The 21223-nt window shown below is 53.9% G+C and overlaps 1 protein-coding gene across 15 annotated transcripts in view; it reads left to right on the forward strand.

The window, feature by feature from the left end:
• Srcin1 (SRC kinase signaling inhibitor 1) overlaps nt 1-21223 on the forward strand; it is a 64355-nt gene that overhangs the window by 38779 nt on the left and 4353 nt on the right. For 4 of the 15 annotated variants that reach the window (XM_075990899.1, XM_075990900.1, XM_075990898.1 and 1 more), the window contains 10 exons: nt 255-298; nt 585-772; nt 1817-1992; nt 8641-8771; nt 8884-9031; nt 9290-9536; nt 9967-10201; nt 11830-11984; nt 12235-12387; nt 15337-16585. In XM_075990899.1, the coding sequence (XP_075847014.1) occupies nt 255-298; nt 585-772; nt 1817-1992; nt 8641-8771; nt 8884-9031; nt 9290-9536; nt 9967-10201; nt 11830-11984; nt 12235-12387; nt 15337-16431 (2572 nt within the window). In that variant the 3' untranslated portion in view covers nt 16432-16585. Of the gene's footprint in view, nt 1-254; nt 299-584; nt 773-1816; nt 1993-8640; nt 8772-8883; nt 9032-9289; nt 9537-9966; nt 10202-11829; nt 11985-12234; nt 12388-13014; nt 13138-14230; nt 14401-15336; nt 16590-16701; nt 16849-21223 lie in introns of those variants that run through there. The other 11 variants (XM_075990908.1, XM_075990907.1, XM_075990904.1 and 8 more) reach the window with 7 other exon arrangements.

Consider the following 21223-nt stretch of genomic DNA (forward strand, 5'->3'; position numbering starts at 1 on the left):
AGAGGCCCTCTCTCAATATCACTATCAGGACCGGGGCTTGAGGCAGCGATGAGCCCCGCCACCGTGAGCTAAATCAGAAGCTCAGGACTCAGCTCTGCCTGTGTCTGCTGTGTGGCTCCAAGCGACTCCCTTTCCTTCGCTGTGGCTCTATCCTAAGAGCAGGGAGCTGAGCTGACATTTAAGGTCCCATTCAGCTTGGATGGTCTGAGGCCAGCCCAAGCTCCCACAACCGTTTTCTTTTCTTTCCGCCACAGTGAGAAGATTGAAGGCTCCAATGGAGCAGCCACCCCCTCAGCACGTGAGTGACCCTTCTCTTCCTCTCAGAGTTTTAGGATTAGTTTCCTAACCTTGAAGCTGGGCTGCCAGCTCTCCTAGTAGCTACATTATGGGGCTTTCTGCCGATAAACGAGTCATCATCTTTGCCCAGGCACATGGCTCCTGCTAGGACTTGCCACCTCAGGGTAGACGGTCATAACCGTGTGTCTCTCTGGCTGGGTGTGGGGTGTGAGTGGAGAGGATGGCTTCTTCCCCTCACCGTTTGTTCCTCTTTCCGTATCACTCATCCTTCTGGTCCCTCTTGGCAGCGTGCGGATCGGGTAGTCGGAGCAGCGGGGCCACTCCAGTGTCGGGCCCTCCCCCACCCTCGGCCAGCAGCACCCCTGCAGGGCAGCCCACTGCTGTCAGCCGGCTGCAGATGCAGCTGCATTTGCGGGGCCTACAGAACAGCGCTAGTGACCTGCGTGGCCAGCTTCAGCAGTTGCGCAAGCTCCAGGTACCGAGCGCGCCCCCCCCCACTTACCTCTCCCCAAGCTCTGCCCCATTTTTCCTCACCATCCAATTCTGGCGGAGTGGAGTCCTTCGTGTTCAGTAGTCTTTCTTCGGACCCTTTCTCCTCTTCCCTTTCTGTCATTAAACCTTGCTCCTCTCACCAAGCCCTGACCCTTTATTGACCCCCAGTCTCCTCCCTCCCTGAGCCTTAGCCACCCCTCCTCCCTTCACCATCCCTTGAGGCTGTCCCAGCTCCATCAGGCCCCGCATCCATATTCCCCAAATCCCCTCAGCTCTCTCTTCCTGAACCTGGAGTGGCTGTCCTGCCCTGCCTGGCAGATGGTCCCACCTGTCAGGAGCCTGGCATCACTGTGCCGGCTCCTCAAGAGGGGCTCAGGGCTTGTCAGGTGAGGCTAATGAGCAGAGACAGGCTGAAGGGGGGAGGCAGAGAGCTGCCATCTGGGCCACGGGTAAGATCTCACCCACCCACGTCATTTGGGCTCGGAACTGGGACCTTTATCTTGTAGGCTTAGCCACAGTGGCAGACCCTATCAACCACGGAGTTTGGGTCCTTCACCCCAGGTCCTGTCCACTCAGGGCTACTTGAGGACATAAATGCACAGTCACACTGACGTCAAGGCCCTACCTAGTGTTACCCCTTGGCCACATAAATTCTCATCTTGTTCCCCTGTCCCTCCAGAATGTAATCTTGGTCTAGGTTCTCAGCTGTCCCATCCTTCCCTGCTGCTCACAGCCACAGCCACAGCCACGCCGCTGTAACTTGGGCGAAACCCATAATAACTTTGCCCTCTCTATGAGCCCTATCACCCTCGGTCAGGATCTCCTGGACAGGTTCTCTCCAACTCAGTCCTTGACCCCTGCGTCTGTTTTGCCACGCCTTTGCAGCCGCTCACCCAGCAACCCAGTCTTCTGTGGAGTTTTGCTTGCACGGGGCTGCCCTCTGCCCACCCTTCCCCAGCAACATGCATCCTCCCTCGACCCGGTCCAGCGTGCATTCTTGCCCACGCGGACATCCTTGCTCCTGCAGCTCCAGAACCAGGAATCAGTACGCGCGTTGCTGAAGCGCACCGAGGCGGAGTTGAGCATGCGTGTGTCGGAGGCGGCGCGGCGGCAGGAGGACCCGCTGCAGCGGCAGCGCACCCTGGTGGAGGAGGAGCGGTTGCGCTACCTCAATGACGAGGAGCTCATTACTCAGCAGCTCAAGTGAGGCTGGGCCCCTGCGCGCAGAGGTGGTGGGGGGTGGCGGCCGGGGTGACCCAGCCTGATTTGCATGGGAGGCGCATCCCCTTTACTTCAGAATCATACATAGATGACGTTGGCTGTTCTGAAGTCTGATTTCACCCTCCTCTGTGGCCTGATTTCTCCATGACCCACAAACCTTTGGCCATCTGGCATAATTCCTGATTTTTTTTCTGGCTTGGTGCCTGCCTCTGCCATGTTGTTGCTTCCTGTGGCCTGCAGCCAGTTGTCTGTTTCCCTCTGTCCTCTGCCCGCTCCCCTTGTGACCTATGCAACTTCACCCTCGGGTTGAGCAAGAAGGTCAGGGGTGTTGTCAGCGGCTCAGGTGAGGTGTTGCTGACCCTTTGCCACGCTGATCCCTGAGACCAAGAGTCAAGGAAAGGCCGCTCCCCTTCTGAGCATAGTGATGCCGGCCTCTGGTACTCTTAAAGGAGGCACAACAGAGAACAACCCGCTCAGAGCGCTGAGACACAGAAGGGTTAACAGAGACAGTCTGCTCCAGATTTAGCAAATGGCTGTCTGGCCACAATTCCTTTGTCTGGCACCTGTGATGGGAGATGCTGCTGTTTTTCCTGTGTCCATTCAGGAAGCAGCGCCGCCGTCCACCGCAGCTTTTTCTCCTGAGATATTTGGGCTGAGGCAAAGGCCCCACCCCTTCTTGTGGTCCCTTTTAGTGACACGAGGCAGCAGGGGGATCCAGAGACAATTCCAGAATCAAGGGGCAAGGTAGCTGCTACCCTCTCTCTGCTTAAGCGTCCTCATCAGTACTAAGGTTTTGGTTTTTTATGTTTTTTTGTATCCCCCCCCTCCCAGTTCTTTCTAAAACAGTTAAGGGCTTGCTTCATACTAAGGGGCTTGATACCAGGGTGCCAAGAGAGCTGTTGGAAAGTGCTACCCTACTAAGTCATATTTGGACCCCTCACCAGGGGTTCTCTGAGGAGGTCACAGCTCAGCCTGAGGGCCCGTGCAAGCCTGGTCTGCATTTTAGCAATGTTTAAGGCAAGGAGCCCAGTAGTGCTGTGACATCATGCATCTGAGATGCAGGAAGGGGCATCTCACATCTAAATAAACCATCAGCAGCAACCCTAACCCTCCATCATGTCCAGGTAGGTGACAGTGACGCCCTGGCCAGTTCTCAAGCAGCCCAGCTGCTGTCCAGGGATCCTGTTTCCTCACTTCCCTGTCCCATCCTTGTCTCTTCCCGTTCTGCATAGAGGAGCTGGGCCAGGATTTTCAAAAGGAGTTAGACCGAGACATTAAAGGGAAATTAAGGGAACCATCAAAGCACTGAGGCAAGAGAGATAAAAGGACCGATTTATGCCCTGCTCCTCATGAGTGTATGGTCCCTGCTTTCCTGGGGGCCTCAGTTCTCTGCGAGCACTGAGAACCCCCACCCTCTATGTCTGATCACACCCATCACTCAGAGTGCTCACTATAGAGAACCCGGGAGCTGCCAGCGGAATTCTCCAGCCTGGCACTTGCCTCTTTTGAGTGAGGCAGGGACTGGGTCCTGCAAGACCGTCCCCTGCCTCCTGTCCTAGCTGCCCCACAGTAGCCCACAGCCCCTGTGTACTCGCCTGTGCGCGCGCTCTCTCTCTCTCTGTCTCTGTCTTTCTCTCATGTTCATTTCCCTTTGTTCCTTCCTCTTTTCTGGCGTCCCACGGGCAGCTGAAGCCGGGTTTTGGTTTCATTCCTGCTGGGCTCACTCACCTGTCTGTCTAGCCAGAGGCTTGGGCTCTCTCTGGACATCGCCCCCATTGACTGAAGCCTATTGGCTTCCAAGTCTGTCTGCTGACCCATCGCTGGTTGTGGGAAAGGGCTGGTTTTTCCTATGTGGTAGATGCGGGTGGGGTGGGACAGCAGGTATGTAGGTGACATCATTCAGTTTGGAAGAGAGACTCATCAGAGCCAATGGCTGAAGTCCCCCATGAGTAGACAGTGCTACACCATAGAACAGTTGTGTGACCTTGAACTAGTTCCTTTCAGAGCTTCTGCCACCCTGCTTTTGGGAGGCCAAACCTCAATTAGGGCTCCTTATTTATTTAAGGCAGCTGCCACAACAAGCTCCCAGATTATTCAATGGCTCTAAAGTAAAAGACGCTAAACTGGGTGTGGCAGTGTAAGCCTGTAATCCTAGTACTCAGGAGGTTGAGGCAAAAGCGTTGTGAGGTCTAGGTCATCCTCAGCTACTTATTTTCAGCCAGCCTGGGATGCGTTGGGATCCTATCTCAAAAACCTGCTTAAGGGGGCTGGAGAGATGACTCAGGGGTTAAGAACACTTGTAATAATAATAATAATAATAATAATAATGACCATATTCAGTTCCCAGCACCCACATGGTGGCTCACAGCCATCTGTAACTCCAGTTCTGAAGGTTCTGATGTGTGCTTCTGGCCTATGTGGGCACCAGGCCTTCACACAGTACACATACGCCAGGCAGAATACTTACACACCTAAAGCTCAATAAATACATCTCTCTAAAAGAAAATGATGGACAGGTCTTTTTGAGAAAACACTAGGTAGGTTAGAAAGTTGCCCTCCCATATGCAGTCTGTCAGGGATTCGGGCTGGTGGCATTTCTGCCATGTTCCGCACGTGCCTTCCAGAATCACCCAGATCATGGTCTTCATAACCAACTGGAAGGGGAAAGGATGTGGAGGGAGCTTGCACAGAATGTCTTTATGGACTAGATCTAGAGACGGCATGTGCCTTTCCATCCCTATTTCAAGGGATAGGCCTCAGTTGGATGTCCACTTCTAATTGCAAGGGAAGCTGGGAAATGTAGTTTAGTCTTTGAACCACTGTTTGCCCATGTGCTAACTGGAAGAAATATTCCTCCCTCCGGGACCTGTTTTAAGGTTAAAATGAGGAAATGAATATACAGGGCTGACGTGGCACCAGTTGAACAGACAGTTGTTGTATGAGCAGCCCGGGGCTGCGTCCCGCCACCCGGCTACCCGCACGGATAGCTTTATACTTGAAATAATTACACGGAAACTGTATTCTTTTAAACACTGCTTGGCCCATTAGTTCCAGCCTCTTATTGGCTAGCTCTTACATATTGATCTAACCCATTTTTAATAATCTGTGTAACACCACAAGGTGGCTTGCCAGGAAAGATCTTAACCTGTGTCTGTCTGGAGTGGGAGAATCATGGCAACAGCCTGACTCAGCTTCTTTCTCCCAGCATTCTGTTTTGTTTACTCCGCCTACCTAATTTTCTGTCCTATTAAAGGCCAACCAGTTTCTTTATTAATTAGCCAATGAAAGCAACAGATAGAAAGATGACCCTCCTCCATAAGACAGTGCTCAATGCAAAGTGGTTCTCTGACCAGCGGTGCTGAATCTTGGGATTTTGCCCTTGGCTCTGCCCTGGTCTCATTTCGTCTTCTTTTGGATAGGGTAGCTGAGGTATGCTGATGAGTTTGGTTGATGACAGTGAACTTCGACCGAGAGCAGACACATCAGATGGTAGAGCAGATTCAAGTCGTTTACACCTGCATTGTTGAGTTGAAATCCAACAGGTGGGACTTGACAGGAACAGCTAGAAAGTCCTACATGTGGGTGAGGGATGCCACCGACCCCCATCCAGGGCTGAGAAGGCGCACCTACCCGTAGCAGTTCTTCCTCTCACTTCTTCATCCTGCAATTAAAAAATATTTAATTTTTAAAAAAGTTATTTTAAAAAAATTGTGTATAATATTTGTGCCTGCATGTGGGTATTTGCACATGTGTCCTGGTTCTCACAGAGGCCAGAGATAGATGCCGGGAATCCGACTCGGGTCCTCTGCAAGAGCACTGTGTGTTGCCAGGCGGTGGTGGTGCTCACCTTTAATCTCAGCACTCAGAAGGCTGAGTTCAAGACCAGCCTGGTTTAAGGAGAGAGTTTCAGGACAGGCTCCAAAGCTACATAGAGAAACCCTGTCTCGAAAACCAAACAAAAGAGCACTGTGTGCTCAAAACTCCAGCCCCGATTTCACAGTTATTGATCATGTATGTGCTCCAAACCAGGCACCGACTGGGTGCTGGGAACGCAGATGAAACTGGGAAACGTCACTTTGTGCCTGCTTTGAGCTGGTAGCACAGAAAGTTCACAAGCCAGCAAAGAGGAGCCTCAGGGGTTTGGGAGAAGACTCCCAACCCTAAGCGGGGAGACGGGGAAAGGATTTCTTTTTGAGACTTGAGATGAAATTAGCATGGAAATGTGTGTACAGGTAAATGGGATACTCTAGGCTGGGAGTATTTATTCTAAGGGCCAGAGAGGGCAGTGCCAATAAGGAACTGGGAAAAATTCCGAATGATCTAAGCAGAAGCAAGCAAGGAAAGTAGTGATGCAGAGAGAGAAGCAAGGGTGTGGCTCTTATAGTACTTGTAGTAGTCCCAAGGAGACACTCCTAGCGTGCCCACTTCTTTAATTTTTTTTTCTCTAAGCTGGGTATAGTGGTACTTTCCATCCAGGAGGATCACATGAGTCTACATGGTGAGTTCTAGGCCAGCCAGGAACTTAGAACTTTTGATACGTTGTCAAAAATTACATTTATTTATTTATTGCATGTGTATGTGTGAGGACCCCAGAGCATGTGTCCAGTCAGTTGGATAGTTTGATTCCTCTACCATATGGGTCCTGGGGATGGAAGCCAGGTCCTCCGCCTTGGCATCAAGTGTGCTTTCTTGCTGAGCCAACTCACCAGCCTCTCTACCTTTTTTCTTTTTTTGTCTTTTGTCTTTTTCCTTTTTGTTTTTTCAAGAATGGGTTTCTCTGTGAAACAGTCATGGCTGTCCTGGAACTCACTCTGTAGACCAGGCTGGCCTCAAACTCACAGAAATCCTCCTGTTTCTGACTCCCAAGTGCTAGGGTTAAAGGCGTATGCCACCACTACCTCCTGGCTCATACTCCTCTTTTGAGTGAGAAGATTGAAGCCCAGAGAGCCCAGGGATATTAGGTGATTGTGCCAGAGCCTTCTGCTGGGAAAGCAGCGAAGGGGCAAGAGTCAGATGTTGATGACTGTAGAGCTAAGGTTGGGGTTTAGCCTCAGGATGATGGGTTTCATTTTTATCTATTATATATAGATTATGTGGTATAGATGTGTAACTGTGGGTACACTTGTGTCTGTGGGTGCACACTGGATGTGAGGTTGATATCAGGTGTCTTTATCACTTTCCACTTTAAAAAATCTATGTATTTTATCTTGTGCATATGTTTGCTTGCATATATAAATATATGTGTATGTATGTGTGCACCGTGTCCATGTCTGGTGCTCAGGGAGGTCAGAAGAGGGCACTGGATCCCCTGCAACTGGAGTTAGGCTTCTGGACCACCATGTGGCTGCTGGGAACTGAACCCAGGTCCCCTGCAATAGCAACAATTGCTCACTAACTGCTGGAGCATCTCTCCACCTCTCCACCTTAGCTTTGGAGGCAGGGTCTCTCACGGACCCTGGAACCGACCAGTGAGCCCCCAGAACTGGTCTGTCTCTGCCCCCTCCTCACCCAAGGCTGGGGTTAAAGGTGCTCATTCTTGTGCTCATCTTTTAGGTGGGTGCTGGGGATCTGAACTCAGGTCCTCATGCCTGCGTAAGCAAGCACCTTACCCACTGGGCCATCTCCTTGGCCTCCCTCCCACCCACATATTAAAAACTTAACACAACTGGGCAGTGGTGGCGCACACCTTTAATCCCAGCACTTGGGAGACAGAGGCAGGCAGATCTTTATGAGCTTGAGGCCAGCTTGTTATACATAGGTGATTTCAGGACAGCCAGGGCTATACACACAGAAACCCTGTCTCGAAAAACCAATAAATAAATAAATAAAAATTTAAAAAAAGAACATAAGAACTTACACACAGGGTGAAGACTTGTAAGACTTGGTTTGCTTTGGTTGGGATTTTGGTTCCCTGGTTTGTATTGAACCCAGGCTGTCCTTAAACTTGTGATCCTGTCCCCAGCCGCCAAAGCTAGGAGGCCTCCCAGATGCCGGGATCGCACGTTTGTGCCGCTATGCTCAGCTCCTGGTTTGCGTTTTAGGAATATGTGGGATCGTAAATGTTTCCGATGAACGGACTGAAAACCTGAGGCAGTTTTGACCTTGAGGTGAAAGGCTCTGGGGCAGGGTCATTTGGCAAAAGATAATGCTCATGACTGTGTCCTCAGATGGGTACTCCTGCCTGGAGGCTACGTAAGGTTTGCTGGGGCCACCGTCTTCTCCACTGCTTCTGTGGAAGAGTTAGGGAGAGAGGTGATGTTACTGTAGATCAGTGCTTGTGTGGAGGCCGTGGTACCTCGTAAAGAACCGTGTGAAAGCCTCATCTTTGAGAGCTAGCGTTGCCGACTTCACTTGGGCATGTAGCCTAGTGGGGCTTTGGTTTTGTGATTTTTTTTAATGCTTTGTTTTGTTTGCATCAAGGTCTTACTATGTAGCCCAGGCTGGCCTCAAACTTTCCACAGTCCTCCCACCTCAGCCTTCCACGTTCTGGGATGGCAGGGGTAAGCCACTACACCTGGCTATAGCTTTTAATTTTGATCTGATTGGTGGCACAATTTCTTTCCAGCTGCTCAATTTCAGGGGGCTAGGCTGGGGCCAGAGGGGCTGAGAAGGGTCTCTCTGTGCCTGCAGTGACCTAGAGAAGTCAGTGGAGAAGATCCAGAGGGATGTGACCCATAACCACCGGCTGGTACCCGGTCCTGAACTGGAAGAGAAGGCGCTGGTGCTGAAGCAGCTTGGGGAGACGCTAACAGAGCTCAAGGGTGAGCCTGCCTTGGCAAAGGTGACCCCGAGGGCTTCCTTGCTGTGCTCCCCCGCAGTGTGCCAACGCCTGGGTGCTCCTCCCCAGCCAGCTTACTCCTCCTGCCCTCTCAGCTCATTTCCCAGGCCTGCAGAGTAAGATGCGCGTCGTGCTGCGGGTAGAGGTGGAAGCAGTGAAGTTCCTGAAGGAGGAACCTCAGCGCCTTGATGGACTTCTCAAGCGCTGCCGGGGGGTCACTGACACGCTGGCCCAGATCCGCAGGTCATTCTCTCCTTTGTCTTTAACTTCCCGTGGGGTTACACACGAGGCCCAAACCCATGGGAACACCTGGCCCTTATTCTGACTCCTCAGAGGTTACTCTGTACCAGTTAGATCTCTTCAACTCCGACCTGTGACCCCTGTGTGCAAATGCCTGGCTTTTCCTCACATGCCTTCCTAGGCTTGCCCCCCTCACATCTGTAGGTTCCCCTCCAGGGGCTACCATCTCTCACTAGCTGCTTCTAACTCTCCCAACCCTAGGCAAGTGGATGAGGGTGTGTGGCCACCCCCCAACAATCTCCTGAACCAGTCTCCCAAGAAAGTGGCAGCTGAAACAGACTTCAGCAAAGGCTTGGACTTTGAAATACCACCCCCCAGCCCTCCGCTGAATCTCCATGAGCTGAGTGGGCCTGCCGAAGGAGCCCCTCTTACCCCAAAGAGCAGTAACCCCACCAAAGGCCTGGATGCTCCCGGCAAGAGAAGCGCGGACAAAGCAGTGTCTGTTGAGGTGATGGACCAGGGCGGGGTACAAACTAGGCTCACATTCTTGCTGTCACCTGGAGTGGCAGGCACTGAAGGGACACATGGCCCTTTAGGAGGAGGACCAGGAGTCTGAAAAGCATAATATTGGTGACATTTACCCATCTCGACAGAAAGTATACTATAAAGTGATAATGATTAAAGCGATATGCTGCTTGTATAAACACAGACTGGGTAGTCAATGAAACAGAATAGAATGTCCAGAAATAGACCTAATAATGTATTTATTAAAAGTGATCTCTCTAAGCTACAGGGACAATGTTTAACACCCAGTAGGAGGGGCTAAATCTCCGTGAAGTTCTTGTTCTTAGCTCATGTGGCCTGGGGAAGGGCTGATGGGCAGAGCTCAGGGGGTCATGGGCAGGAGCCCTGACACCAGCTCTGCTTCCTTTTTCAAGGCTGCGGAGAGAGACTGGGAAGAGAAGCGGGCAGCTCTAACCCAGTACAGTGCCAAGGACATCAACCGGCTGCTGGAGGAGACACAGGCTGAGCTGCTCAAGGCCATCCCGGACCTGGACTGTGCCAGCAAAGCCCACCCAGGACCCACCCCCACCCCAGACCACAAGCCCCCCAAGGCGCCCCATGGTCAGAAGGCAGCCCCCCGGACAGAGCCCAGTGGGAGAAGAGGTTCAGGTATGGGGATGTAAGGCCCATCCTCAGAGCTTGACATGTAGGGGATGCACTGGTAATGAGTCATGGTAGCTGGGCTGCCAGAGAATGGGGTGCTAGCTATTAGCGATCACTGGGGGGACCGGGATACAGAAGGACAGGGTGAGCTGGAGTCCATCCAATTTTCTCCCCGCTCTGAGGACAGTGCAGTGCTGACCTGTATGCCAGGGCCCTGACACCCCATGCCTGCAGGATGGTGGGGGGGCACCTGAAGGAGAGGCATGGTCATCGTTGGTTCATGCATTTCTTCCAAGACCCTGACTGGGAAAGGTGCTTCAGGGAGCTCAGAATTTATTTTTCTGTTTTTATGTGTATGGGTATTTTGCCTGTATGTATATCTGGGCATCACGTGTGTGCCTGGTGCCTGAGGAGGCCCGAGAGCGTTGGATCCCCTAGAATGGGAGTTTCAGATGGCTTTGAGCCATCACGTGGGTGCTGGGAATGTGGGTGCTGGGAATCAAGCCTGGTCTTGGAGAGCAGCCAGTGCTCTTAATCACTGACTCATTTCTCCAGCCTCAGATTTTTTTTTATTTAAAAGATTTTTAATTATCTTATTATTTGTGTGTGTATGTGTGTGTGTGTGAAGTGCATACATGTCAGGGGACCACTTGTGGGAATTAATGTTTTTCTTCCACTGTGGGATTATGGGATAAATTCAGGTCAGCAGGTTTGTACAGCAGGCGCCTTTAGCCTCTGAGCCATCTCTGCAGACTGTGCTTAGGATTTAATGGTGTGACAGATTGTGACATTTGTTGGGCACTGACTACCCGAGGCCTTCTGGGTGCAGCAGTTGAAGAAGGCAGACACAGTCATCCCCTCCTTACAAAGAGGACAGACTCCAAATGGTTACGTAATCTGTCCCGGGCCACATTTAATGCATCCCTAGCACAAAGGGGCTAAGTGCTGCTCCTGAGCCGGCCTGGAACCGTCCAGTCCTAGGAATGAGCAGGCACATCCCCCACGGTGAGTGCACCTTCAGGGGGCAGAATGACAAGTGCAGGGGGGGATGCTGCCGGGTTGGAGCAGGGTCCAGAGCTGGGCCCTAATGCAGAGCAAGGCTGAGAGCTTGTGGAAGGTGCTGGGCTAAGAACTCAGACTATTTGGGTTGGTGGAGAGCCCCGGGAGAATGAAAGGCAAGGGTGTTATGGTTTGAGTGACCTTTTAGTGGGTTGCCATGGAAACCAGGCTGGAGGAAGGGGGATGGTGAGCGGGGACCAAGCTCCTCAGAGAAAGGATGAAGCTGAGTCTGGTAGGGCTGAGGGACAGCTGTGGCCACGAGGCGGCTCAAAGTGGCACAAAAGTCCCAGGCTTGAGTGTGTGGCCTTGGGCTTCTGGTGGTGTCGGGATGTCCATGCTGGGTCAGCAACTCAGTGCCAAGGTGCCACAGTGTTCCTGGCTCCCTGACAACTCTGAGCAGCTGAGTGCCATTGGAGGAGGTGGGGCTGGGTGAGCTGGTGACAGGCACAGGAAAGTGGAAAGAGAGGGGTCCTGCCTTCCTCTCCCCTGATCTGCCCTCTCGGTCGTTCCTGGAGGAACGTGACTGTGCACACTGTTGTGGCGGGTCCCTGACCCCAGGTCCCCACTGCTTGCAGATGAGCTCACGGTGCCCAGATACCGCACAGAGAAGCCCTCCAAGTCGCCCCCGCCACCCCCTCCCCGCCGGAGTTTCCCTTCCTCCCACGGCCTGACCACCACACGCACCGGAGAGGTGGTGGTCACCAGCAAGAAAGACTCAGCCTTCATCAAGGTACACCCCAATTGGTGGGGTTCAGGGGTACCTTAAGGGGAAGCTTGAGAGGATGGCAGTCAGGCAGAACAACCCAACCTGACATCTAGCTTGGATTCTAGGGCTGTGTGTTGTTCTAATCCCACAGCAAGCTCTGGCAGGGACGGGGTGGGTCTTCCTGCCAGGAAACTGGTGGTTGGTGGTGGGTGTGGCGAGCCCCTGCTGGAGGGAGGGAAGGACCTAGGCTTGATAAGATGTGGGGGCTTTACAGAAGGCTGAGTCCGAGGAGCTGGAGGTCCAGAAGCCCCAGGTGAAGCTCCGCCGGGCCGTGTCTGAGGTGGCCCGCCCTGCTTCCACGCCACCCATCATGGCCTCTGCCATCAAGGATGAGGACGATGAGGAGCGCATCATCGCTGAGCTGGAGGTGGGTCAGACTGAACGAGGCCTCAGCCAGGCTCAGTTCCTTGCCAAGCCTTCCTCAGGGCTGGGCAGCAGGTCCTGGGCAGGCAGGAGAGTGCCAGCCCTAGGACCCAATCTGCTTAGCTTCCGTTTCTTCTCCGCTGGGAAATGGAAGGAGACAGTCTAAAGTTCCTCCTGGTAGGTCTGAGTTTACATTATACTCTCTCAGATTCCTCTCCCTTCCCCCCCCCCAGGACCCAAAGACCCACTACACTCTGTCCCAGACCTAGATATTCCGAGCTTACTGAGACCCTACCCAAGCAATCTTGAGGACAGCTCATGCTCCAAAACCCTTCGTGCCTTAGTGTTCTGGGCACAGAATCTTGGAGACCCTCGTGCCAAAGGGCCTAGCATTACTACAAGTCACCGCTTATAGGACCTATAGGAAATCTTTGCCCTATGCCAGAGTTCCTGACTGTCAGGGCCCTGTGGAGGCCTGAGAGTAGAGGCCCAGTGGGTCAGTGGCCATGGTGAGGTGCCAGAGCCCTTAGCATCCTGGGCCACCCTCCATAGGTGCCTAGGTACTCAGCCAGCGCCTGGGTCCTCACTGGGGTTCCATCCTCCAAACCTGCCCCTGCCTTCTGCTCCCCAGGTCTTTGAAAGAAGTTCAGTATCTTCCCTTCCCCCTACGCCCCGTCGCCAGCCGATCCCCACCTTGCTGTCCCCCCAGGACCTGGGGTCCCCTGGGGGCTCAGCTCTGAGCTCCCCATGGAAGGTAACAGGCCTCTCAGGCCTCCCTGCACCTCTCACGGCTCTCTCTGCCTGTTCCTCCACAGCTTCCTTTTCCGCACCTCTCACGCTAACCCGCTAACACGCCATGCACACCAGCCTCTCTGCCACTGCCCCAGCTTCACGCCCGTGGACTCATGCTCCCGCACACGCCAAGGGCAGCGCGCAACCGCACAACTTGTCCCTCCCCGAGGCTTCCCAGGGGGGGTCTCCCTGGGATACTGCAGCCTGGGTGTCCGGTGTGACCCTTGAACTCTCTGCAGACCTGATTCTCTCTGGCTCTCAGATGCCTTGTTCCCATTTACAGCCTGAGTTAAGGCTGGGTCCAAAGCCTGTGAGTTGTCCTGAGACCAAGATTGGAATTTGGATCTTGTTCAGGAAGTGACTTAGAGTCCAACTCGATCTGACCTTGTCCTGATACCTCGCCTGGTCCCTTCCTTATGCCCTGCTCTGCTGCCCATGCCAGGGAAGGCACGTGCTTCTCCCACTGAAATCTATGCCTTGCACTGGGGTGGGAGCGGGGGCGGGGAGGGTCAGGACAGAATGGAGAGGGGGATGGCTCCCCTAAGCCTCTCCCTGCCCCATGGCCATTCTTGCCGCCTTGGTCAGGGGACTTAGGATGAGAGAAGCCCATGGCCTTCCTTGGCTGCTGGTTTTCTCTTCCAGTTCTCCTTCTAAACTTCCTCCCTCGCTGCTTTCCCACTGCACCTTATTTCCTCTTGGGATTGTGGGGGTGGAGCTGCTGTCTGCACCCCAGGAACTGTGCTCCAGTAGGAGTGTGGAGAAAGGTCTGGGGAGGTCTTTCTCTGTCCAGTCAAGTTGGGGTAAGAGGACCTCTGTCCTCAACTTCCTGCGCTCACACCCTTCCCTTCCTTGTGTGGTTTTTCCCAGCCCACAGTGGGGTTCATGATGGCCGCCACCAGCATTGGGGCTTGACTTGAGGCCTGGTGGCCTTTGACTTTCTGTCAGGGGTGCAGACAGGGATCAGAAGGTGGACAGTGCTGTCTGGAGTCTGTCCCTTGAGTCCTCAGGGAGTGAGCAGTGTGAGAGGACCACTTCCTGACTGGTTTTATCCTCAGCACCCAGCTCTGTCCCTTTCTGGTTCTGGGACTCAGTCATGAGGGGACCCAGCAGGCAAGCCCCCTTCCCTGGCTGCCTGTCTGTCTGCATCCTGAGGCGCCGTCAGGCAGAGGAGCCTGATGAACAGGGGGGGCCCTCTCTGCCTTCCCTGTGTGCACCCTATTTTCAGGTAAGCAGTGGCAGGGCTGGGTGGGTTGTCTTGGGAGGGGTAGGAGGGGTCTCCTCACAGCGTGTTTAGTGAAAAGAACACTGGACTTGAACCTAGGCTATCTGAGTTCAAATCCTGGCTCTACCATTAACTTGCCGAGGATTGGACAAGGTGTGAGTCGTAGTGCTCCTGACCTGTGAAGCGGGGACAGGGAGAGTGACAGTCATTTCATGGGTTACAGAAAGCATTGAAGATGAAGACATAGGCCATAGTGCCTGACATGGGCTGGTACTTAGAGTTAGGGCAGAATTCACTCAGGTTCACAGGGTCCCTCAGGCCCCTGGGTCTAGTCCAGAACCATAGCCAAGGAGCTCACGCAGAAACAGGTGCCTAACTGAAGCATTGCCTGGTGTGTGAGACCAAGGAACTGGCCATGGCCAAGCTCCTCCCCTGGGGTTGGGCCTCATGGGTGTTAGTGCAGAGCTCAAGATAAGGAAGATGGACCGAACCTTGAAGTGGAGGCCAGCGTCCACTCTCTGCTCATGCTGAGGAAGGTCTCGGTTGTTTGGGTCAATTTAGCCAGTAGCTTGTATTTGCTCAAATGATGCCAGGCACTAGTAGGATGTCCTCATGGACTCATTTAATTTGCTGCACACCCATGTCACTATCCCATCGCGTGTGGGACGAAGCCTGAGATTTGCTCCCAAGTTTACTGGGGTGATGGGAAAGGCACACCCCCCCATGCTTCTGCAGCTGGCATTGACACCAGGAAGCAGGAGTCCACGGGCTATGCGGGATAGAAAGACACCTGCACTCAAGGCTCAGTTTATTGGGTGACACGATCAGATCTTTCCCCGACTCAGTTTCCCCATCTGGGAGAGGAAGGAAGTGAGCGCACCCCAGCTCAAAATTCAGTCTGCAGGGATCACAATTCTTCTCGTCTTCTGTCCCCCCCAGGCTGCCTCAGGTCCCAGGGTTCTCTGTATCCCTCAGATCATCTTGACAGAATGCACTTCCGGCTCTCCCTCTCTGCCAGAGAGCAGCTTAGAGGAACTGGGCCCCAGGACAGTCCCCACACCAAGACCCCGGACCTTGGTCAGCAGCAGAAGGGCTTGCCATGGCCCACAGGCCTTGCTGGGACTAGCTGCTGAGGTACTCTGGAGCAGCTCACTGTCCAGAAAGGAACCGACAATTCTATGGAGCCCAGACAATGCAGAAGCCGGAGTTCTCTGTCCTTGGGGACCATCGCTAGATGAGACACAGCCTGCTGAGACCCACTCAGAGGAGACCCCTCAAAACTCTGAATGTGACAGTCAAGCTTGTAGTAGGGGACAACAGGCCGTCGGCTCAGGCCACCCAGTACAGGATGCTACCCCACTGCGTATGGACAGTCTGGAGGAGACGCTCCAGGAGCTAGAAGCCACCCTGAGCGAGATGGGCGCCAACACCACTATGCCGTGTCCAAGCATCCCCCAGTCCCCACCCTCATCCCCTCAGGTGGCTGCCTCCCCTTCTTTCCTGCCGCCTTCCTGCTCCATCCAGTCTCTGGGCCTGCAGAGTGGAGAGAGTGGAGCCACAGAAGCTCGGCCGCCTCCATCACCCCCACTGTCTTTGTTTCAGCCTACCTCCCTCTGGGAGCCCTGTTTCCAGGCCAGGGCCTATGGGCAGAGCCAGGGGCGGCCGGGAAGCCGGCTCACCCAGGACTCAGCTCTGCTGTTTGGGCATGAATCAGGAGGGCTCTGGCCCTGCCTGCTCTCTGTGAACCAGGGAATAAAGCTTTCTCCTCTTCTCCACCCCTTTCTCCCCCTCCTGTCTCTGACTCTTTCTGTCGCTGTCACTTCACTGATCGTGCGCCTCTGGGTCCCCAGAGTCTCTCTGGGAAGGGCTGTTATACGGGGGAGGGTCATGGGGCCAGATGTGCCCATCTATGGGGTGAAATCTCACCTCTTGCCTTCTGCTCTAGGCGTGGTGCGGACCTGGGGATGCTCTCTTATTAGAGACCCCCAATTCCAACTGTCTCCTGGGAACAGGAAGGTGTTGGCTGGGAATTGAGTGGTACTGGGGCCCTCCCTGTAAAAGTGGCTTCCTCTGGGACACTCAGGAAAGTCACATATGAGCTCTGACTAGCCTGATCATCTCCTCCAGGGAGGCCTTGAACCTGGGCTCAGAGGGACTTAAGTCTTGGGTGCTTATGGGGAGTTAGCGAGGGGTCTCCAGGCATCCAAGGGTCTCCCTGAGGAGGTCCTAACCCCAGAGCCTTCACCCAGTGCTTAGGGTTCCATGCAGAATGGTCCCACCTCAGCCCTCTCTCTCTTTCCACAGAGTGGTGGTGGCACCGTGCCACCCATGAAGGTTGTGACTCCAGGAGCCTCTCGGCTGAAGGCAACCCAGGGCCCAGCAGGCAGCCCCGACAAAGGCAAGCACAGCAAGCAAAGGGCGGAGTACATGAGGATCCAGGCCCAGCAGCAGGTGAGGATGGGATCCGGGACACCCAGGCCCCTGGGGGGTCATACACCAAGCCTCTGCTATGTGCTCCTGTTCCAGTGATGGTTTCAGTTACTGTGGGTCCCTCCCTGTCGATGCCCTCCATCTTGTTCCTCCTTGCAGCCCTGGTGCTTTGGATCTGGTATAGACGTGAGTCTCTGAGTTCACAGCCTGTTTCCTGCCCAAGGACAGAGGAGCCTCACTCCCTGCCTGTGCAGTGCCTGCCCTTCCTCAGTGGCTGGGTCACTTCTAAAGCCAGCCCATATGGCAGCCATCTTACCCTCCTGCCCGTCTTTGCCCCTGTGCATGGCTCTCTCCTGCTCAGCACCTTTCATTCCACCCTCAGCTCAGAAGGAAGATGCTTTTGTACCCGCGTTTGAGTCACAGGTTGGTGGGCTCAGCTGACCTTTGGAAGGGCAGATGAGGTGTGGTAGGAATCCTGCAGGTGCAACAACCCCTTGGGGTTCCCTTTGTAGGTTTGGAGTTGACAGACTTTGCCCTTGGTGCTTGTGACCCTGGAGCCTGCTTGTGTGGTCCGCCTGGTCAGAAAGAGGAGGAGGCCCTGGATGTAGCTCTAGAGAGCCCTTCGGGGCACGTGCTCAGTTTAGAATCTCTCCTGCGTGCCTCTTGTGTGCCAGGCCAGTGTGAGGCCGCAGGAGGGCCTCATTCTGTGCAGATGGAGACCCTAGGCTCAGAAGTAGAAGGTTAGAGATGGCCAAGGCTGGCTGCGAGGTTCAGCCTATAGCAGAAGAAAGACCTGCACAGCAAATAGCGTTAGAACCAAGACTGACCTAGCTACCTTAAAGCCCACCCACCATAGCCCCAGATAACCCTGGTACACAAACCCTTATCTACCTGCTGCCTCCTAGGAAAACAGGCTTCCCTAGACCTCTCCATAGGGTGGGGCAAGGCCGCCAAGGGCCACGCAGGCTTTCTCTCTCTCACTACCCCAGGTTATGTGGCTGTCTAGACATCCCCCATATCTGTGCCACTGTAGACTCTACCTGGGTTGGTATTTGCCACCCCAGCTCTCCCGACAGCCCTCCCTGGTTCCTTTGTAAACCTTGAAAGCTTGTTGGAAGGTTTGAACTGGAGAGTACATCTGCTTGTATGCCCTTGGCCCAAGGATGCTCTTCTATGGAGGAAAAGCTACTGGAGAAGGTTGTCCTCTTGGACCAACCCCGCAGGCTTGGGAGGGAGAAATATGGAGCTGTGAGGAAGGAGGGACACCCACCTAGCCAGACAGATCAGCTAAATCAGCCCCGACGGCCAATGAGGTGACAGATGTCACAGCCAGGTCATTGTCCTATCCCTGGCTCCTGCTTTACTTTGCCTGCCTGGGCCACTGCGGTGGGTGCCTCCCCTCCACCCCTTCTCCGTCTGTGTCTCCAGCTCCTCCATTGTCTAGTGACACATCTCTCCAACACGTGTCTTCCCCAGTTGTCCCCTCAGAGCCACTGCCTAGCTCCCAAACCCCACAGCTGCTGGACGCCACTGGTCCCTTCCTGCCCCTCCCCACCCAAGCATGGGCCTCTGTCCCACCCTGCTGCCAGCTGTTCCTGTCACTCCACTCGTGTTGTGCTCAGGTCTGCTCTTTCAAAACATTGCTTTCTGGCAAAGCAATAGATGTTCCTTAGGAAGATTTTTAAATGCAGCAGTAAAGAAGCAGAGATGGGAGGTTTGGCTTAGCAGAGGATTGCCCGCCTACTGGCAGGGAGACCCCAGGTTTGAGCCCCCAGTACTGTAGGAAAAGAAAAATTAGAAAACCAAACCAGACCATGTCTCTGCCTAATTCATCATCTTCTAAGGTCGTCTGCGACTGTCTCCTCTCATCGGTTCTTTAAGACCTGTGAGGACTATCTAGAGTGCGTATTTGATGATAGCTTACACACAATGCTGTTTAAAGTCGGTGTCCTCAAACCCAGGCTGAATCCCTTCACTGCTGCCCTGTCCTCACAGCTGGTCCTCCGATAGGCTCTGCTCCAGCATGCTGCGCACATGCTCCGGCCGCCTGGATCACTAAGACAAGGTCTCACTCAGCATCCCAGGCATGACCCTGAGCTGTGGATTCTGCCTCAGCATCCTGAGTAGATGGGATGACAGGCCTGTGGCACTAAGCCTGACCTCAGAGCTCCCATGTTGATGAGATGAAGAGAATCGAAGTGGTGGGGACCAGGGACACCGAGGCAGAGGGGAAATTCTGAGAGAGCCATGCATGGCAACAGGCGTGACAGAGGCACCGAGGTGGCCGGAAAAGCCCTTGCGTGCTGTGCATAGGACCTAAAGTGGGTGGGATGGGAACTGGATTCCCGGAGCTGAGGAATCCAGGGCTTGGAATAGATGCGAAGCCGTGGACACTTCCTGTAGGCCAGCCACTTACTCTCTCTTTTAGTGGCTCACGTGAAGACACCACCAGAGAGCTGAGGGAACAAAGACCAGGGACTAGTACTAACCGGAGCTGTGAGCACCCTAGGGGGAGAGAGGAGGCAGTTCCTTTAGTCCCTGGGCAGCACCAGAATGACCTGGCTAAGGAGGCCAGCAGGACGTGTGGCTCCAGCTTGATCCAGCCCCGTAGGGGACTCTGAATCCGAGCCTGAAGGGACAGGTGTCCTAGAGTAGCCTGAGAATCTGGTGCAGTGTGGTCTAGCAGGGGAGGGCGCTGCCATGGACCCCGGGTCCAGAAGTGTCCCGCTTCTCTCAGAGGAAAGCTGAATCTCTCTTAGGCTTCTGTCTCCTCACAGAGGTTCTGCTTCTTTTAACAAAATCTAGACCTGTGGGTGTAGTGAGGGGCTGGAGAGATGACTCAGTGGTTAGGAGCAATCGCTACTCTCACTGAGGACCCAGGTTCAATTCCCAGCGCCCACATAGTGGCTTATGACAATCTGTAGCTCCAGTTGCAGGGGATCTGGTGCCCTCTGCTGAACTCCATGGGCACCAGGAACGGATATGGTACACAACCATACATGCAGGCAAAACATACATACACGTAAAATAGAAATAATAAATCTTAAAAATAAACCCAGCTCACAGGAGACCATTGGCAGGTGCCATGGATGTGACGGAAACCCTCAGAGACAGGGTGACTCCGAGCAGCATAGAGTTGCCAAGCAACCTGTTCCCTTTGCTTTGGTGGATCTTGGATGGAGTTCAGCCAGTGTATCCCCAGATGGAAGCTGGCTCTTGAGAACTCCACCAAACGTGAAATCCCAGATGGTCTCCATGAGGAGGTCCTGAAGAGACATCCCCATAAATGTGTGAATGCAGCCCGGCAGTGGTGGCGCACACCTTTAACCCCAGCCCTTGGGAGGCAGAGGCAGGTGGATCGCTGTAAGTTCGAGGCCAGCCTGGTCTAGAGAGCCTCTGCTTCCCAAGTGTTGGGATTAAAGGTGTGCACCACGGCCACCTGGCTTAATTTTTTATTATGTGCACGTGTGTGAGCCTGAGTCAGTTGGTACGTACGTGGGAGCCACTGGTGTGCAGAAACTCATAGATGCCAGAAAAGGGCGTTAGAACCCCTCAGGCTAGAGTTACAGGGGGCGCTGAGTTCCCTGCCCTCAGGTCCTCCGCAGGAGCAGAAGTACTCTTAGCCACTGAGCTGCCTCTCCAGCTCCGAGTTATAACTTTAAGTGGGCGACAGGAAGGCAGAAGCGGGGGCGGAGCAGAACCCAGCCCAAGGCAATTGGCAGAGAGCCCTTAGGTGCCTGTTTTGAGTTTGTTCCAAGGCCCAGGAGGGCCCGATCACACCTGGCCTGCAGCAATGGACAAAGAATGCCGTGGGGGTAGGACCCTGCCTGATGGTGAGGGCCACAGTAGAGGATCCACTGCTGAATCCGCAGCTTGCTTTGATTCTCCCAAAAGGGAAGGGAAGCCTTGGCTACCAGCTGACACTTTGGTAAAGCCTGTATGAGTCACTGGTGAGCCACTTGTACGCCTGCAGAGGAGAACACAGTTGCCAGCAATGTGGAGACCTCCTGCCTTCCTCTGCATAGGCAGGCTTATTGAAGATGGTAGCATTCCATCCCAGGGTACTTGGGAGAGCCTTCCTAGCAGCTGGGTGGCTCCAGAGGTCTTTAGGGGAGCCTCAGGCAGGTCGCTGGAGTGTGCCACACGATCCTCTTCATTCTTTCTTTATAGTGGCTTTTGTCACCGGTTTGGTTTGTTGTGATGGTCTTACTATGTAGCCCAGACTGGGTTGGAATTTGCTAAGTTCTCACCTTAGCCTTGTTTTGTTGTTTTTTGCTTTTTTTTCCCCTCGAGACTTGGTTTCTTTGCGTAGCCTTGACTATCCTGGAACTAGCTCTGTAGCCCAGGCTAGCTCAAATTTACAGAGATCTGCCTGCTCTGCCTCCTGAGTTCTGGG

Source organism: Microtus pennsylvanicus, chromosome 11 (assembly GCF_037038515.1).
Source record: "Microtus pennsylvanicus isolate mMicPen1 chromosome 11, mMicPen1.hap1, whole genome shotgun sequence".
Lineage (NCBI taxonomy): Eukaryota > Metazoa > Chordata > Mammalia > Rodentia > Cricetidae > Microtus > Microtus pennsylvanicus.